Genomic DNA, 18,257 nt, shown 5'->3' with positions numbered 1-18,257 from the left:
CGATTTCACATTTTACTGCAGAAGCCGATAAGCACTCTTGTTTGTGAACAGAAGCCAATAAGTTCATTTTAGCGAGTCAGTGCACTGTATTCAGGTCAGGTGACAAGGCTGCCACTTTGAAAAGACGCGCTAGATAAGTAGAATTTCATTAAAGCTGACTAACACTGAGTGTTTTTTTCATACTATGAAACATGAAATGTGGAGATATCTGCTTTTGCCAAAAATGACTGTTGGAGTTATCTGCTTTTGCTTTAAAACAAACTTTTAATTTGAATATTCATTAAAATTCATTGGAAAAACACAGTGACAATAAGCAAGAATTGTCGTGTGACGTCACCACGTCCGCATCCGTCACTGAAGATTAAAAATACACCAGTCAACATGTTGCAAAAACGCATTTCTAATTTTTTCACTGAACGAAGTGCTGTGCAGCACGCACAGACTGGGGACAGTTCTCCACTTGTTCGCAACGCAAGGGTAAATAAATAACTGATGTTTGATTAAATACAGCGTTTTCTTTACTCAAACACTATGTCTGTATAGGCTAATGTTTTTTTTGTGTGTTTGAAGAGTGGAGAAGAGTCTTAACTTTTGCCGTCTAGTTGTAGCCAATATACTTTTGTAGGCTACGTTTTAAATATCCTGTGAATATAGAGCGTCATTGCTATATCATGAGATTTTGTCCAAGTGTATTAATTGACAAGAAAAAACTAAGCGCCCATATAACTACAATAAAATTTATAACCTTTACATTGATGAAAGCAAATAATGCGATGCAGTTGCTGCCTCAGATACAGCTGTTCTTATGACAGACAAAACACAGCTTGTCATTCGCTGGTCAAAAAATAATTAACTTTATTTGAGCTTGATTTTCATAAAATGTTAAGTGCAGTCTGATAAAGCCGTAATACCAATTCTGACCTTTTTTAAAATATTGTCACAAATGCATGTTTAGAGGAAGTGCACAAAGACGAGAATAACACGACAGGTCTTTTAATAAATCCAAACAGGTAAATCCAAGAAAGGCAGGTGAACACAAAAAGCAACCTTGAGATCAGACACAAACACAGAACTGAATACAAATTATAAAAAGGTGGCTAATGATACACAAACAGGTGAAGCGAGTTAACTAATTAGGACACAACGAGGGCAGGAAGAGCCAAATATGGACACAGCAGGGAGAAACCAACATAAACAGTCCAATGGGGGTGTGACAATGGGCAAAACCAACACAAACAGTCCAAGAGGTGTTACAAATATTCTATTTTTATTTCTATATTTCAGTGCTTGGTGTGGATGGTATTTTTTATTTACCAATTTTATTTACCACTGTATAGGCCAAAAAATAAAATACCATTAAGATATTCTCATATATGAACTGAGGTTTCCGTTATTTGTGTTACAAATTTTAATAACAAAATTGTCATTTTGATATTAAAATTTGTAGCGAAAATAATGGATTTCCCCTTCAAAAACGATCGTAGTTTGTGGTTCATTATTATTACAGATCAGTCATAAAGTAGTACAATGGAAAATTCTCATTTATTAAACATCTAACTCTTATTAACAAAAAAAGAAGAAGAAGGCTAGCCTATACTTGCATTGTATCCCAAATAAATATTCCTTATTTAAAACAAATGCTTAATTTGTGGTTTATCGTTATTTTTTTAATGAAAGCAAGTCAGTTATTTTAAAAAAAGAAATTAAATGTTTATTAAGAATAGTTATCTTGCGCTTTTAGATCCGCCACCAGTCATTCCACCTCATTCTCGTCACGTGACTCCTGTGGCTCCACCCTGCTTGGAACAGTCGCGCCATGCATGGCGCCTCCCTCAAATGTGTAGCGTCCCATGTTCAGCTGAACTAAATTGATTTTATTTCTATAAAAATACCTTGTAACACTGACTACAGGACCAAGCCTGTGTATTGCACACTTATAACTTTGCTCCTGGCAAACCTTGACCAACAATCGCCCCCCCCACCCCTTTTTTCCTCAGCCCCCCCCTGCTCAAAATACGTTCCCGTGGCTATGTTTACCTGTATTTGTTTAAGTTATTATTACTTAATCAAAACAACCCAACTGCAGTTTCATTTATATTACTTGGAATGCACAATAAAAAAAAAAAAAAAAACATAAAAATAAATAAAAATGGAGTTATCTGTTTTTGCAAATAAACTATATATATAATCCATAATCTTTGGCGTTCCAGCGGGTGACGTAGGATGTACGTGTTTTGTTTTTCCTCTCTTACCCTTTGGTCTCTTGTTTTGCTCTCTTTGCTCTTGTACACCTACGTCCTACATCCTATGCTGGAATGCCGCTCTCTCATGTACGAGTGTACGAAAGTTTAAGGAAGCTAGAGATTATGATTTATGAAGTTTTAAATAATTCTATATTTTTTTACACAAACAAATCATTTTTCTTCAGAAAGGCTTTATTAAGCCCCCGGAGCTGTGTGGATTACTTTTTTTTTATGATGGATTGATGTACATTACTGGACTACAAAATCTCAACGCCCATTCACTGTTATTATAAAGCTTGGAAGGGCCAGGAAATAATATGTCTTCAGGGTGAGTAAATCATAGGGTGATTTTTATTTTTTGAGTAACTTTCCCGTTAACAAAAATATTTGTAATAGTTTTAGTTTTAATTAACAACAGCAATAACCCTGTTCCCAAGTCCTATTCATCCAAATAAAATGTTTTACAATTATTATTATTTTTTACCCTCATGAATTTTATGCATATGCTCCTCAGCTGGTCAGGTTCTTAGCATCCCCCAGGCAAATCCTGCAGGCATTCCTGTGAAGGATGTCTGTACAAGTAAAAGAGAATGTAAACTGCACTGTCACACGAAGACGGTTTCACAGGATCTGTTTTAACCCCTGCTTCTGTAATAAGAGGGACAAGTAGTGTAGGTCAGGCTTATGTGAGGCTTATGGGTCTGAAAGAAAGCTTTGGTTTGTATGCAGCTACAGTACAGACCAAGACTGTGACTAGAAATAAAAACCAGGCCGTTTGTACTTCAGCGATCAATAAATCATTGAACTTTCTAATATTGTCTATGATTTAAAAAGGAGATTATAGGTTTTGACCCTGCATAATGCAGTACTCAAATGTACATTTAGTCATCGCAATAAACTTGGACATGAAACAACAACATACACTCTTGTTCCTCTCGAACTAATGCTTATAGACTTACTTTAACATTAAAAGTAACGGTATAAAAAGTCAGCTAAATATAATTGATAATAATGTTAATAATGTAAATAAATGTGCAAATCTAATGCCATAAGTAGAAACTGTGAAGAAAAGACTATATATAGTGTGCTCAGTCTAATTACCTTCTGTTCAGTGAATTTTTTCAACCTTAAGAAAGATGAAATTGGACGTTTCTGAAGACTATAATAAAATATAGCTAAGCCAGAGATAACTGAAATAAATACAGTGACATGCAAAAGTTTGGGAACCCCTTGCACAATCTGTGAAAATGTGAATAATTTTAACGAAATAAGAGAGATCATATAAAATATAATTTTTTTTTTATTTAGTACTGCCCTGAGTAAGACATTTTACATAAAAGATGTTTACATATAGTCCACAAGAAAATAAAAAGCTGGAATTATTAAAATAAAAGTTTGGGAACCCTTGGTTGTTAATACTGTGTGTGGTTACCTGGATGATCTACGACTGTTTTTTTTTTTTTTTTTTTTTTTTTGATGGTTGTTCATGAGTCCTTTGTTTGTTCTGAATAGTTAAACTGAGTACTGTTCTTCAGAAAAATCCTCAAGCTCCCCAGCAGAGACTGTATGATTTTGAGATCCATCTTTTCACAATGAGGACAACTGAGGGACTCAAAAGCAACTATTAAAACGATTCAAAAATTCACTGATGCTCCAGAAGGACACACGATGCATTAAGAGCCGGGGGGTGAAAACTTTTGAAAACAATGAAGATGTCGAAATTTGTATTATTTTGTTGAAATATCTTTTTTTTTTCCATTTAGTACTGCCCTTCGGAAGCAACAGAAGATAGTTGCATGTTTCCAGGAAGAAAAATTAGGAATAATTTACCTTGATCTTGAAATTCAAAAAGTTTTCACCCCCTGGCTCTTAATGCATTGTGTGTCCTTCTGGAACATCAGTAAATGTTTGAACTTTTTTTAATAATTGTGTCTGAGTCCCTCAGTTGTCCTCAGTGTGAAAAGATGGATCTCAAAATGACAAAATGTCACTGCTGGAAAGGGTTCAAATATGCAAAAGATGCAAGGGACTCATGAACAACTATCACAAAAAAAACAAAACAAAAAAAACAGTCATAGATCATCCAGGTAATGTTTAGCTATTTTTTTTTTGTGTTTGTTTGTTTGTTTTGTCCTGTGGACTATATGTAAACATCTTTTATCTAAAATATCTTACTCAGGACAGTACTAATAAAAATAACATGCATTTTATATGATCTCTCTTATTTTGTTAAAATTATTCACATTTTCACAGATTCTGCAATTGGTTCCCAAACTTTTGCATGCCACTGTACATTGCCTTGTCACTTATGTATTTTGTACAGGTATATTCCTTCCAGCTGTGATAAGTGCAGACAACGCTACTTAATCATGTTCATTAGGATTATTGATGGGATTCTCAGTTGAGGATCATTAACAGCGAAAGACTCCTACCCGCACTGCACTCCACATGCGCGGATGACTAGAACATATATTTCCTCAACATCAGTCAGATACGACCTCTGTCAAATGAAATGCGTACAACGCTCTGACACTATAGCGACATGAAGTATTACCACTGACGCAGTGCTGGAGCAGAATGCTTATTGCGGAGGTCATGTTTAGTCTGACCTCCCATTGTGGCTCATTTACCGGCAGGTGCTAAGACCAGGTAACAGATGCAAATAAATAATGAAACTGGGTGCTGAATTTAAGAGTGCAGGGGTCAGAGCTTAGCGCTACTACTGCGTTCATACAACAGAAAAACGCCCTATTTCCAATTCAAAATGTGAACGCAGCCTCCAGCGCAGCTCTGTGTGCAATGCTAAGGACGTACTGTACATGCGTAAATGAGTCGTTTTACATCAGCCGAAAGCTAACTGAACTGTGGCATTATTAGGCACAAGCAAATATTTTAAGGCATAAATGTTGTGAGTTAATGTCATAACTAATATCATCGAAAATCCCCACAGTCTCCATTCTTAAATAATGTAAAAATCCCAGTAGCAACATCGTCCAGCATCTATCAGTGATCTCAGCCGCAGCCCACAGCGCAAGCTGACTCCGTTAATGACCACACTGCAATTATTCTGCCCTTGAAACTTCAAATGCATATTCATTAGACTGAATTACATTTAAGGCTTACGCCTTTCATTTCTCAAGCAGTGCAGCATTGATTCTATATGTTTGTCTTCAGTGCTACAAATAAAATTATCCCTGGGAGTTTGCTTTCGCTATGTCAGTGTAATATGAGATAGGAGACTTTGGAAATGTTCCTTTCTATCTTGTAAATATGCTTGCCACGTATTTACAAGATAGAATTCCGGTGTTGCAACACCAGCACTGAACAGCGTGAAGCAGATGCAACAGTGTATTCAGATTACAGATCGAAAGGCTCTTACAATGTGGTTCTTTTTAGAGAACCAAAAACACAAAAGCACAACCTGGTGCAGTCTTATTCCTGAACAAAACAGTCTTATAAAGGTTTTTTTTTTTTTTTTTTTTTTTTTTTTTTTTTTTTAATGAATAAAAAGTGTACAGTGCAACCAGTGTAGTCTGATTCCTTAAAAATAGATTTTGTGAACCAATTCTTTTTAATAATAACAAAACCTACAGTGCAGCCAGTGTAGACTCACAAACAAAAGCAGTTATTTTTAAAGAATCAAAAACATACAGCACAGCCAAGACAGAGTAGTCTGATTGCTTAACAAATTATTCTTCAGAATGAATTATTTTTAATAATAACAAAGCCTACGGTATAGCCAGTGTTGTCCGACTCACAAACAAATTACTTCTATGAATCAGTTCTTTTTAAAGAGTCACATACACGGAGAACAGACAGTGTGGTTTGATTACTGAACAAAATACTCGTATGAACCAATTCTTTTTAATGCATAAAAAATACAGGGTAAACAGTGTAGTCTGATTCCTGAACAAATGATTCATTTGAACCAGTTCTTTTTAATAATGATTAGAAAACCTACAATGCAGCCAGTGTTGTCTGATTCACTCTTATGAATCAGTTTGTTTTAAAGAATCAAAAACATGCAGAACAGACAGTATAATCTGATTACTGAACAAAATGCTCTTATGAACTAACTCTTTTTAATGAATAAAAAACATACAGTGCAGCCAGTGTGGAGTCACCCTTGAATCAGTTCTTTTTAAAGAATCAAAAACATGGCGAACAGACAGTGTGGTCTTATTACTGAACAAAATACTCTTATGAACCAATTCTTTTTAATGAATAAAAAATATTTAGGGCAACCGGTGTAATCAGATTCCTGAACAAATGATTCTTTTGATAAAATTATTTTTTAATAATAACAAAAACCTACAGTATAACCAGTGTTGACCGACTCACAACAAATGACTCTTACGAATCAGTTCTTTTTGAAAAATCAAAAACATGCAGAACAAGCAGGGTATGATTACTGATCAAAACACTCTTATGAACCAATTATTTTTAATAAATAAAAAACATACAGGGCGACCAGTGTAGTCCGATTCCTAAACAAATGTTTATTTTGTCCGACTTACAAACAAATGACTCTTATGAATTAGTTATTTTTAAAGAATCAGAAACATGCAGAACAGAAGGTGTAGTTTGATTACTGAACAAAATACTCTTATGAATTAATTCCACTTCCAGAACAACAATTTACAAATAATTTACTCACCACCTTGTCATCCAAGATGTTCATGTCTTTCTTTCTTCAGTCGTAAAGAAATTATGTTTTTTGAGGAAAACATTTCATATAATGGACTGATATGGTACACCGATTTTGAACTTCCAAAATGCAGTCTAAATCATTGTTTTGGAAGTGGGCTTCTCCTTTAATGAATAAAAAACATGCCGGGAAACCAGTGTAGTCTGATTCCTGTACAAATGATTCTTGTGAATCAGTTCTTTTTAATAATAACAAAACCTACAGTGCAGCCAGTGTTATCCAACTTACAGACAAATGACTCTTATGAGCAGGTTCTTTTTAGTGAATCAAAAACATACAGTGTAATCAGTGTAGCCGGAACAGTAGTCTGTAGTCTGAACAAATTACTCAATTTTGTTATTTTTTATTTATTTTTGTTTTTGTTTTGTGTGAATCAAATGCATACAGAATAGTGTGAGACTTGGATCAGTGTAGCTACTGACTGATTGTTCATATGATAACGTATAGTACACTATTTTATGAACAATGTGAAATCATTTATGAAAATATACTAAACGTTTTTTGTTTATTTTGTATGGTTGTTTTTTATTTAGTTAAGGCCAATTATTAGACTGGATTAATGTAACTTTTTTTAAAAACTGATAAGTAATGTCTCAGTAAGTACATTTTACATTGATTTTTATTTAAATTAACCCATCATTTGGTGATGAAATGTGAATTTCTTTTCCAAATATTTCTTACAAGTACTAAAAGAATCGTTAATGGAATCATTTAAATGATAGTTCACTCAAAAATGAAAATTCTGTTAATTAATTACTCGCCTCCATGTCATTCATTCTCACATGGACTATTTTAAGGATGTCCTTACTACTTTTCTAGGCCTTGAACGTGCGTTGCTGTCTGTGCAGGGTCAGAAAGCTCTTAGATTTCAACAAAATCATCTTAATTTGTGTTTTAAAGATGAACGAAGGTCTTACGGGTTTGAAACAACATGAGGGTGAGTAATTAATGACAGAATTTTCATTTTGGGGTGAACTACCCATTTAAGGTACTGGAAGCTAAATGTTTCATGAATTCTTAATGATTCCAATCTCTGTTCAAAAGCCAGTTTGATTAATCACATGTTTAAGCCAGGATTGGGTTGTGTGCCTTTTGAGGTAGACGCATGCACTCCTGCTACACCCAAAACTCAGTGGTAACAAATGCAGTCATTTCCGCTGACATTTACTTAAATGCGTTTGCTCCTGGTCAGTCAGATATTGTACACTCAGAAAAAGTAGCAGGTCATCATGAGCCAAACCATTTTTAAAGATCTACTTTATGCGACACTGACCAAAAATCAAAAAAGTGACCTGTGATTATTGTACCACTGTTGCACTTTATGTGTCAAACGCATACTATTTTCGCTCTAGACTTCAACTAGAATTTTACGGTCACAAGGACTTTACCTATATCCAAAGCTGTTCTGCTCGCTCTCTTCGATGGAATGTGCCGCATGCATTTTGTTCCTCCATGAATATTTAATTGGCTGGAGCCAAATTATCCCATGTATAATTTAAAGCAGGCATGTTGTTGTCTACCAATATGGAGTTCCCTGGTCATTATGAAGTCAGCAGTATTTATAAGAGGTATCAGTCTTCACCACAGTCAGTGCAGAGACATGTCTAGGATAAAACAAGCATCGCTCAGCCATTTGTTCTCAGCTCTCCTTTTTCAAACCACACAAAGGGCAAACCATTATCTATTGCTGCACGCTATCAGCAGTGCCAGTAGTATGTTTGACTTAACATTTTGTATGGTTTTAAAGAGATGTACTCACCCCCTTGTCATCCAAGCTGTTCTTGTCTTTCTTTCTAAAGAAATTATGTTTTGTGAGGAGAACATTTCAGCATTTTTCTTCATATAATGGAGTGCTGTGCCCTGATTTTGAACTTCCAAAATGCAGTTTAAATGCGGCTTCAAACAATCCCAAATGCAGTTGTAAACGATCCCAGCCAGGAAAGAAGAGTCTTATCTAGCGAAACGATTATTTATTTTCATAAAAATAATAAAATTTATATACTTTTTAATGTCAAACGCTCATCTTGTCTTACTCTGCCTGGACTGTTTTTTTTTCCAGTTCATGACAGTTAGTGTATGTCAAAAAACTCCCATCTCATGTTCTCCCTTAACTTCAAAATCGTTCTATATCGCTGTTTTACCTTTTTTGTTAAGGGTGTTTGATCTTCTTTGCATGTTCACTTTGCAAAGACTGGGTCGTACTTCTGCAGCGATGTAGGATGATTTTGAAATCATTTTTGAAGTTAAGGAAGAAAATACGATTGGAGTTTTTCGACATACCCTAACTGTCTTGAGGGACAATACACAGGGAGTGAAAATATCATTTCGCTAGATAGACCCTTTGATCCTTGGCTTGGATCGTTTACAACCGCATTTGGGATCGTTTGATTTAAACTGCATTTTGGAAGTTCAAAATCAGGGCACCATAGCAGTCCATTATATGGAGAAAAATGGCAAAATGTTTCCCTCAAAAAACATAATTTCTTTCCGACTGAAGAAAGAAAGACATGAGCATCTTGGATGACTAAGGGGTGAGTGCATTATATGTGAATCTTTGTTTTGGAAGTGGACTTCTCCTTTAATTACTCACCCTCATGTCGTTTCGTTCATCTTCAGAACACAAATTAAGATATTTTTGATGAAGTCCAAGAGCTTTCTGATCCTGCAATAGACAGCAATACACGTTCAAGGCCCAGAAGGTAGTAAAGACATCGTTGGTAGAGAAGGTAGAAAAGAAATCATTGAATGAAGTCATTATTTTAGTTTTCTTTGCACACAAAATTATTCTTGTAGCTTTATAAAATTACGGCTTGAACCACTGATGTCACATGGACTGTTTTGACAATGTCCTTACTACCTTTTCTGGGCCTTAAATGTAGGTGTGTGGAAACTTTCAGCGCATTTTAATTTTGGGTTGGACTGTTGCTTTGAAGCAATGAAATAAAATTTTCTTTCATGCATACTGATTTTGCATATACCTATGAAGTTTTCAAAATCAAAATGATTTTGCTTTTTCACAGATGCCTGAAATGTGCAGATGCTCCCTGCCAGAAAAGCTGCCCCACCAATTTGGATATCAAGTCTTTCATCACCAGCATTTCCAACAAGGTGACACCTATTACAATGCTGGAACTTGCTCGCTCAGCAGCTACGCCGAACAGAGTTTATTGATGTTGGCTTAAGTGATAATCTCATAATCCTTTGTGTATTATATTTCTCAGTTAGTTAAGCACAAGCACTTATACGTGGCTTTATTCGGCCAGGTAAAATCTCCAAATCTCTGCTTGAGTCCATGTTTATAGTTGACTCTATTGTGTGTCATCTAGAACTACTACGGTGCTGCCAAGGCAATCCTGTCCGATAACCCTCTGGGTTTGACCTGTGGCATGGTTTGTCCCACCTCTGATCTTTGTGTGGGGGGCTGCAACCTCTATGCCTCTGAGGAAGGCCCCATCAATATTGGTGGGCTGCAGCAGTTTGCTACTGAGGTACGGTACTCTTCAAATCCACTGGCTAAAATTGCAGCTTTTTCATTGTTAAGTCAAAGGTCTGGTGATCATTCAGCTGAACTTGAAGCTAAAAAATAATGTAAAAAATACTGTATGTTTGAAATCCATGTCTTATTTTTTAACTTTAATGGTAATTTAATGTAATGATTCCTTCAGTGGTCTACTGATGCTGCTTTCCCCTGTTCTTTCTGCTGTCATGTACTTTGTGCTGTCTTGTACCCAGTCTTGTACGTTCAGTTCCTTACTCACATCCCTTTAACAATCACCAGGCTCTTTTTAGTTCCTCTGAGAAAAGTCAGTGGGAAAGTCTTTTTCTCTGATGGAATGGACTTTTTTTTCAAAGGTGTAAATCAAGAACAAGCTCAGGGAGAGAGAGAGAAAAAGTTAGCCTTTGCTCTCTTGTATTTTTTCTTTAGTTCTTAATCTTTTTGAGGAAAAGTAGAAAATACGGATTTTTAGAATTGAGTTTTTTTCTTGTTACCTTCCTAGTAGCCTACTACATTTGCAATGTCCTATTTATTTAGCTTATACTTGCTAATTTGTTGGTGATTTTTATTTTATTGTTTATTGTCATATGGCTGTGATTGAGTTAGCTGTTTCACTTATTTTTTACATTCAATCAGGCAAATACTGTATTGAAGTGTAAACATATTTATACACTACCATTCAAAAGTTTAGGGTTGGTAAGATTTTTTTTTTTTTTTTAGAAGTCTCTTACTATTACACTTTTAAAGGAGACCTATTGTGCACCTTTTTACAATACAGTATGTAACATAAATCTCAGGTGTCCCCAGAATGTGTCTGTGAAGTTTCAGCTCAAAATACCACCCAGATCATTTATTAAATCATTTTGAAAATGGCAATTTTAAGTGGAAGCAGAAACATGCAGTTTTCATGCATGTCTCTTTAAATGCAAATGAGCTGCTGCCTCCCGCCCCTTTTTCCACAATAGGTCTGTGCAATTACAGCTCGTACCTCAGATACTCTGCTAAAAAAAAACATCTTTTTGGTTTTGACAATTACGTCTATTGCACTGAAATCATGCGTTTTAATATACATTAGTTTAAACTTCTAATACACAGTATTCTGAGTGCACACATCCAAAGCACACACAAAAAAGTGGCTGTTACACAGCATGTGAGTGCTAAACTAAGTTCTCTTTCATGTATTAATGAGCTTAAACTGTCAAATACACACACGTTTATGTTAAAAACACACATGAGTTATAAAACCAGTAAGTTATTTCTGTGAAGGTAAACAGTCGGGAAAGAAATAGCATGTTTATATTAGATCTGTGTGGCAGCGGTATAATATACAGTAAAGAAATCAATAAATCGACTGATCTCTTGTTTTCTTTGAGGCTGGGACTCTAAATAGTGTTCTGTGCTCATCTATGCAGCCAACGACAGAACAGTTAGCATGCTTTGTTCAAACTTTCAGCGTGGCGTTAGAACTGGTACACCGCTGTTGCTTGCAAATATACAATGGTGGCGCCGTTGGTGGAAATGTGCAGGGTAAGGGCGATAATATTACAATAAGTTCAAGCTTGAAGAAAATTTACTAGGTTGTCCTTTTTCACATTTTCTGGTTTGGTAGATGCACTGGGGACCCGATTATAGCACTTAAACATGAAAAAAACTCCTATTTTCATGATATGTCACCTTTAAAAAACTGTTTTCTGTTATTTCTGCGAAGTATTTTCAGCTGCCATTTCTCCAATCTTTAGTGTCACATGATCCTTCCGAAATCTTTCTGTGCTGATCTGGTGCTCAAGGAAAAAAAAAAAAAATCTATTATCAGTGTATTCATTTCTTTAAAAAAGTACAGTCTTACTAACTCTAAACTTAACTGAATGGTAGTATATACAGGTGTATAAATTATGTATTTTATTATTATTTTATTATGTATTTTAAGTTATAGAATAGTTTATTTTAGTAGGGAGATATGACTAAAAGCATTAATGCATAAGCTAGTGACACTTTTCTTGTTAAAATACATCATATATAACAATACTTTATATTTTGTGTACTAAAGTGTCTATATGACCATGTGGTTATTATTGACATTTTTTCACATATGTGACCCTGAACCACAAAACCAGCCTTAAGGGTATATTTGTAGCAATAGGCAAAAATATACTGTATGGGTCAAAATTATTGATTCTTCTTTTATGCCAAAAATCATTAGGATATTAAGTAAAGATCATGTTTCATGAAGATATTTAGTAAAATTCCTACTGTAAATATATCAAAACTTAATTTTTGTTTAGTAATATGCATTAGTAAGAGCTTTTTTTTTGTTTGGACAACTTTAAAGGTGATTTTCTCAATATTTTGATTTTTTTGCACCCTCAGATTACATATATTCAAATTGTTGTATCTCGGCCAAATATTGTCATATCCTAACAAACCATACAATCAGCTTTCGGATGATGCATAAATCTCAGTTTCGAAAAATGAAATGAAATGCATAAATCTCAATTTTGAAAAATTGACCCTTATGACTGGTTTTGTGGTCCTGGGTCACATATGACCCTGGACCACAAAGCCAGTCATAAGGGGCAAATTTTTGAAATTGAGATTTATGCATCATCCAAAAGCTGAATAAATACGATTTCCATTAAAGTATGGTTTGTTGGGATAGGACAATATTTGGCTGAGATTCAACTATTTGAAAATCTTGAATCTGAGGGTGCAAAGAAAATCGTCTTTAAAGTTGTCCAAATTAACTTCTTAACAATGCATATTACTAATCAAAAATTAAGTTTTGATATTTTTACGATAAGAAATTGACAAAATATCTTCATGGAACATCTTTACTTTACTGATTTTTGGCATAAAAGAAAATCAATCATTTTGACCCATACAATGTATTTTTTACCCGTGCTCCTTATGACTGTTTTTGTGGTCCAGGGTCACATATGGTGTGTCCACATAGGATGACCCAGCATTACAATAGCCTGCTCTCCCTTATTTCTAAAACTAGTGTGTCCATCTGTCAAATGTCTAGCTGTCCCATCTTCACCCTGTCTTATCTTCTCTTCACCTGACCTAAGCGAATCTCTCCATTTTCACATCCCCCCTCTTTGAAAAAAAAAGTCATCCTGAGAGGTCCAGAGAGTCCTGCAAGAGAAGGCCAGCCGTACCATCCCGTCAGCTGCTTCCCACCGTCACCTCTCACCGCAGAGATGACAGCTCCTCTCTTCTCAAATGTGAAAGGCCAGGGTTGTTTATCAGCCTGTTGATTAGATAAGCCCTAGACAGGGCCATCAGCGGCCGCTCGCCTCCCCTCCTCTCCTCAGTATGAGCTCGCCGACATACGCAGACCAGTGCTTGCATTAGTGTAAAGCAGGAACTGTACAGTACATCACATACAGTAAATCACATTATATGCCTAGGGCGGCTTCTGGTAAACAGTCAGTTGAGATGAGATGATGCAAACGGGGCCTGAAAGGCTTTCTGGAGCTAAATAAGAGAGGAAAGAGAATCACAGCGTAATGTTGTTTCATTAGGCCTGAGCGGATCTGTGCTTTTACTGTAAAAAGCTCCAGGGAGGTCAACTTTGAACTGTAATTTGCACACTGATTGCTTATAAATATTCCTGAGGTTACAGTGCTGAGGAAATAGGATTTATGTGGAAATGTGTATTTTATGGAGTCAGAATAAAGGTGAAGTTTGCTCTCCTCAGGTGTTCTGTAAGATGGGCATCCCTCAGATCAGGAATCCAGAGCTTCCACCAGCACATGAAATGCCGGAGAGCTTCCACACAAGGATCGCTCTCATTGGTTGCGGCCCTGCCAGCATCAGCTGCGCCTCCTTCCTCGCTCGGCTAGGCTATGATAACATCACCATCTTTGAGAAACAGAAATACATCGGTGGCCTCAGGTAGGATAAATGTTTTTGAATGTCTTTCTGCTAAGCTAAAGTTTATGAGGCAGTGATCTTCTTAACCTCCTTAACCTGAAAAGACCACGCTGCTCTTGGTCTATAGCTGGTGGACCACTGCATCCTGTTCTCTCGAAAAATGTTATCAATGTGATGTCATAGTCAAAAAATCTTAAAGGAATCCAATAAAAAAAATTGTACAGGATTCTAATTAGAATTTCTGTCATATTTTGGAACCATTCCTATAAGATTTTTAAAGGACTTCCTAGTACAAAAGATTTTGTTCTTATCCTGTTCATTTTCTTTGCAGCAGCTTGTTTACCGAGAAAATGTACATAAACGAGAATGATTTAAATAGGACTTAAAAAGGATCCCTATGGAAGTCAGTTTCTGCCACTGAATAAAAAATAAAAAAAAAGGTAATTGCAACTTTTTATCTCACAATTCTGACTTTTTTTCTCACAATTGTGAGTTTTAAAGTCAGAAATGTGATATAAACTCGCAATTCTGACTTATTTTCTCAGAATTGCATATTAACTGGCAATTGTGAATTATCAAGTCAGAACTGCGAGACAAAAACCTGCAATTCTGAGATATAAATTCTGACTTTTTTTCTCAGAATTGTGAGTTTATATCTTGCAATTTTGACTTTTTTAATATAGTCTTTTTTCTCTTTAGAATTGGACTTTATGGGCAAATAAATAATAATTCTGAGGAAAAAAGTCAGAATTGCGAGATACAAACTCACAATTGTGAGTTTATAGCACACAATTCTGAGAAAAAGTCAAAATTGCAAATTTGTATCATGCAATTTAGAGAAAAAAAAACGTCATATTGTCACAATAACTGTTTTTTATTATTATTATTATTATTATTATTCAGTGGCTGAATCAGGCTTCCATACATTCCAGTTAAAAATAATAAATTAAAAATCTCATAAGAATCTCAAGTTTTATAAGAATCTCATTGGAATGGTTCAAAATTATGATAGAAATTCTAATTAGAACAATTTTCTTTTTGGAATTTTACAATTTTCAATCTAACAAGCACTAAAATACTTATTTTAATAGGCCTTACAAAGTCTACAAAGTAGATTTACAAATTACAATCAATATTAGCAGGATACTAGTATGTTATTAGTATTAGGATATTATTTATATTATTAATAGTATATTAAGAATAGGCAAACTGGGTATAAATACAACACAGATGTAATTAAATGTGAAAGTTTTATGTAGTATTTATTTATTTATTTATTTGTTATTATTATTCAGTGTCATTTTTCAAATAAATGTTTTTAGCTTCTGTTCATCAATGTTAATAATAATGAATTATTTTATTTTATTTATTTTGTGTTGGTAATATTAGTTATGTGAGCTTTAATGAGTAGATCACATGACAGAGAGATCCCATGTGTGGTTTGAACAGGTGCAGTTTGCCCCAAAGGTTATTTACTGAAGAAGTCTGAATTATACACCATCTTGTAATCCCCGTTATTATTATTTTTCTCACACCTGATGGAGAATGAGATGTCGCTGATCTTGTCATATGCACCAAACCTTTCACACGCGTCATGGGGTTTGTTCACGCGGACATCGATTTGCACAGCGTCAAAGCAACTGGGCGTCATTCATTTTCAATGAGAGGTGGCACAAGCATGAGCTAGAAAGACTGCTGCTGATGCGACAAAGTTGAACAGAGCTCAGCAGACTGATCGAACAGGGCATCCTCATCGTGACTAATCAATATAATGCTACAAAGAAACAATTTCAAATATTAAAAGTTGTCCTTATGTGTCTCCCTGTCTTTGTTTGCAGCACCGCTGAAATTCCCCAGTTCCGTTTGCCCTACGAGGTGGTGCAGTTTGAGATTGATCTGATGAAGGATCTAGGCGTAAAGGTACCAGTGAAAGAGAGATGGGAGGATGTCAGATCCTTCCAACCCATCAACAGCCAAATGTCACTGACATTAATAACCGTGCAGGGAAAAAAGCAAGCTAACAAAACACAATTAAAAGCCACATTAGTGAGGCAAGTGGCAAAGACATCCATCTGTCCATTGCCTGAGAGCTGTGATGGTGAGAAATGGCAATCGATAGTCCTCATCCAGATCACCTGACCATGATTAATTTGATTTTAGTCTTGAGAGAGCTGGAGAGAGAGAGAAGGAGTAAGGGAAAGGATGTCTCGATGGAGGCTGGTTAAGGCTATGGAACGGGGACACTGACTCCCATGAGCTGACCTTTACATCAACACCTTATTCATGTTCAGCAAAGAAATTCTATTTCCATTTATTTTAATTGAGAAAATTAGTGCTGATGAGGATTTCACCATAGTCACCATATTTCACCATAAAACACTTTTCCCTCTAAATTCTCTTTAAAATCATAATTTCTTTCTTTTCTCTAATATTTCTAAATTCTCAGTCCTAAACAGACTTAGAACTACATGCAAGTTAACAAAAGCCATCTTTTCAATATAGTGCTGAAATGTACTAATATTGTCATTAATTGCATAGGCTTTACAATATGTAAAATGATTGTGTGTTTGATTTAGGAATGCCTGAAAAATCATTACCATATCATTACCAAGCGTATATTAGATATACTACTGTTCAAAAGTTTGGGTATTGATCAAAAGTAACTTAAAAAAATATAGGCCTGGTTTCACGGACAGGTCTTAGTTGAAGCCAGGATCAGGCAATAGTTCAATTAGACATAACATGTCTTAGGGAAAAAAAAAAAAGAAAAAAAAAACATTACTGCTGTGCATCTTGAGGCAAAATAAAGGCACTGACATTTTAAGATCAGTTCTTTCAGCTGAAACAGCTCAGACTTACATTTTAGTCTTAAAATATATTAAATAGAAAACATTCATTTAAAATGTAATATTTATGCTGTTTATACTGCATTATTGATCAAATAAATGTAGGCTTGGTGAGCATAACAAACTTCTTTCAAAAAATTAATAAAAAAAATAATTCAGACTCCAAACTTTTGAACGGTACTTTATATTGGTAATTATTGGATATTTATTGGCACTGCTAATTAAATGTACTGCTATTAAATTACTGCTATTAAATGTAATCTTTAGCAAATAATTTTTTCATACTGTAAATTGTAATGTTATAATGTACAGGTAGCATTCAAAACAATTTTCTTTTTTTAATATTGGCACATGAAAATATTGACTTTAAAGGGATAGTTCATTCAAAAAATTCCATCTTTAAACACTCACTCTCATTTCGTTCCAAACCTGTAAGATCTATTTCTATTTCTATTCTTTGGAACACAAAATGTCTAAGTCTGACATGGAAGAGAAGAAATTGTTGAATAAAGTTGCTATTCTTGTTTTCTTTGCACACAAAAAGTATTCTCGTAGCTTCATAATGGTGCATTAACAGAGCATCAACGCTTCTTATTTACTTTGAATGGGTGATATCATGCGTTGCCGAATTGGCATGATGCAATGGATCATTGGTGTTTCTCACAGCAGAAGTTGAAAAACTTTAAACTTTTCAAGCACCAGCCAATCAGATTGACTTATGCAAATACCCTAGCACAGATGCTAGCCATTTATGTTCATGCAACACCAGACAAGTAATATGATTGGCTATTGTCTCCGTCTCCGTGTTAACACTAACACCCTGTGTGATGCTTTTTTATAATGTCTTCGTTTTGTTTTAGGGGTGTATTAGATCATGCTCTCATGCTTGGTGGTTTGAAAAATGCATTATTTTTCACATAATGTACATTATTACAGTAAATTTCTCCTTAGCCTGGCACAGATGGCTCGATTAATTCTGGGTTTAATGAAGGCCCGCCTTATGAAAAACAAAATGTGTTGTGATTGGTTAGCTGTCCCAGTGCGTTGTGATGGTGACTTAGAGGGTGTTTCAGTACCGCCACGCCCCT

At 35.2% G+C, this 18,257-nt stretch overlaps 1 protein-coding gene across 1 annotated transcript in view; it reads left to right on the top strand.

The window, feature by feature from the left end:
* The window catches only part of dpydb (dihydropyrimidine dehydrogenase b), a 176,146-nt gene that overhangs the window by 32,508 nt on the left and 125,381 nt on the right, over window positions 1-18,257 (top strand). Inside the window, 4 exon segments of the mRNA XM_051126299.1 lie at window positions 9,972-10,059; window positions 10,278-10,439; window positions 14,148-14,344; window positions 16,162-16,243. Of these exon segments, the coding sequence (XP_050982256.1) occupies window positions 9,972-10,059; window positions 10,278-10,439; window positions 14,148-14,344; window positions 16,162-16,243 (529 nt within the window).

This window comes from Labeo rohita, chromosome 2 (genome assembly GCF_022985175.1).
Source record: "Labeo rohita strain BAU-BD-2019 chromosome 2, IGBB_LRoh.1.0, whole genome shotgun sequence".
NCBI lineage: Eukaryota > Metazoa > Chordata > Actinopteri > Cypriniformes > Cyprinidae > Labeo > Labeo rohita.
Note: the sequence above shows the minus strand (reverse complement) of the source record. Positions and strands in the feature narration are given on the sequence as shown.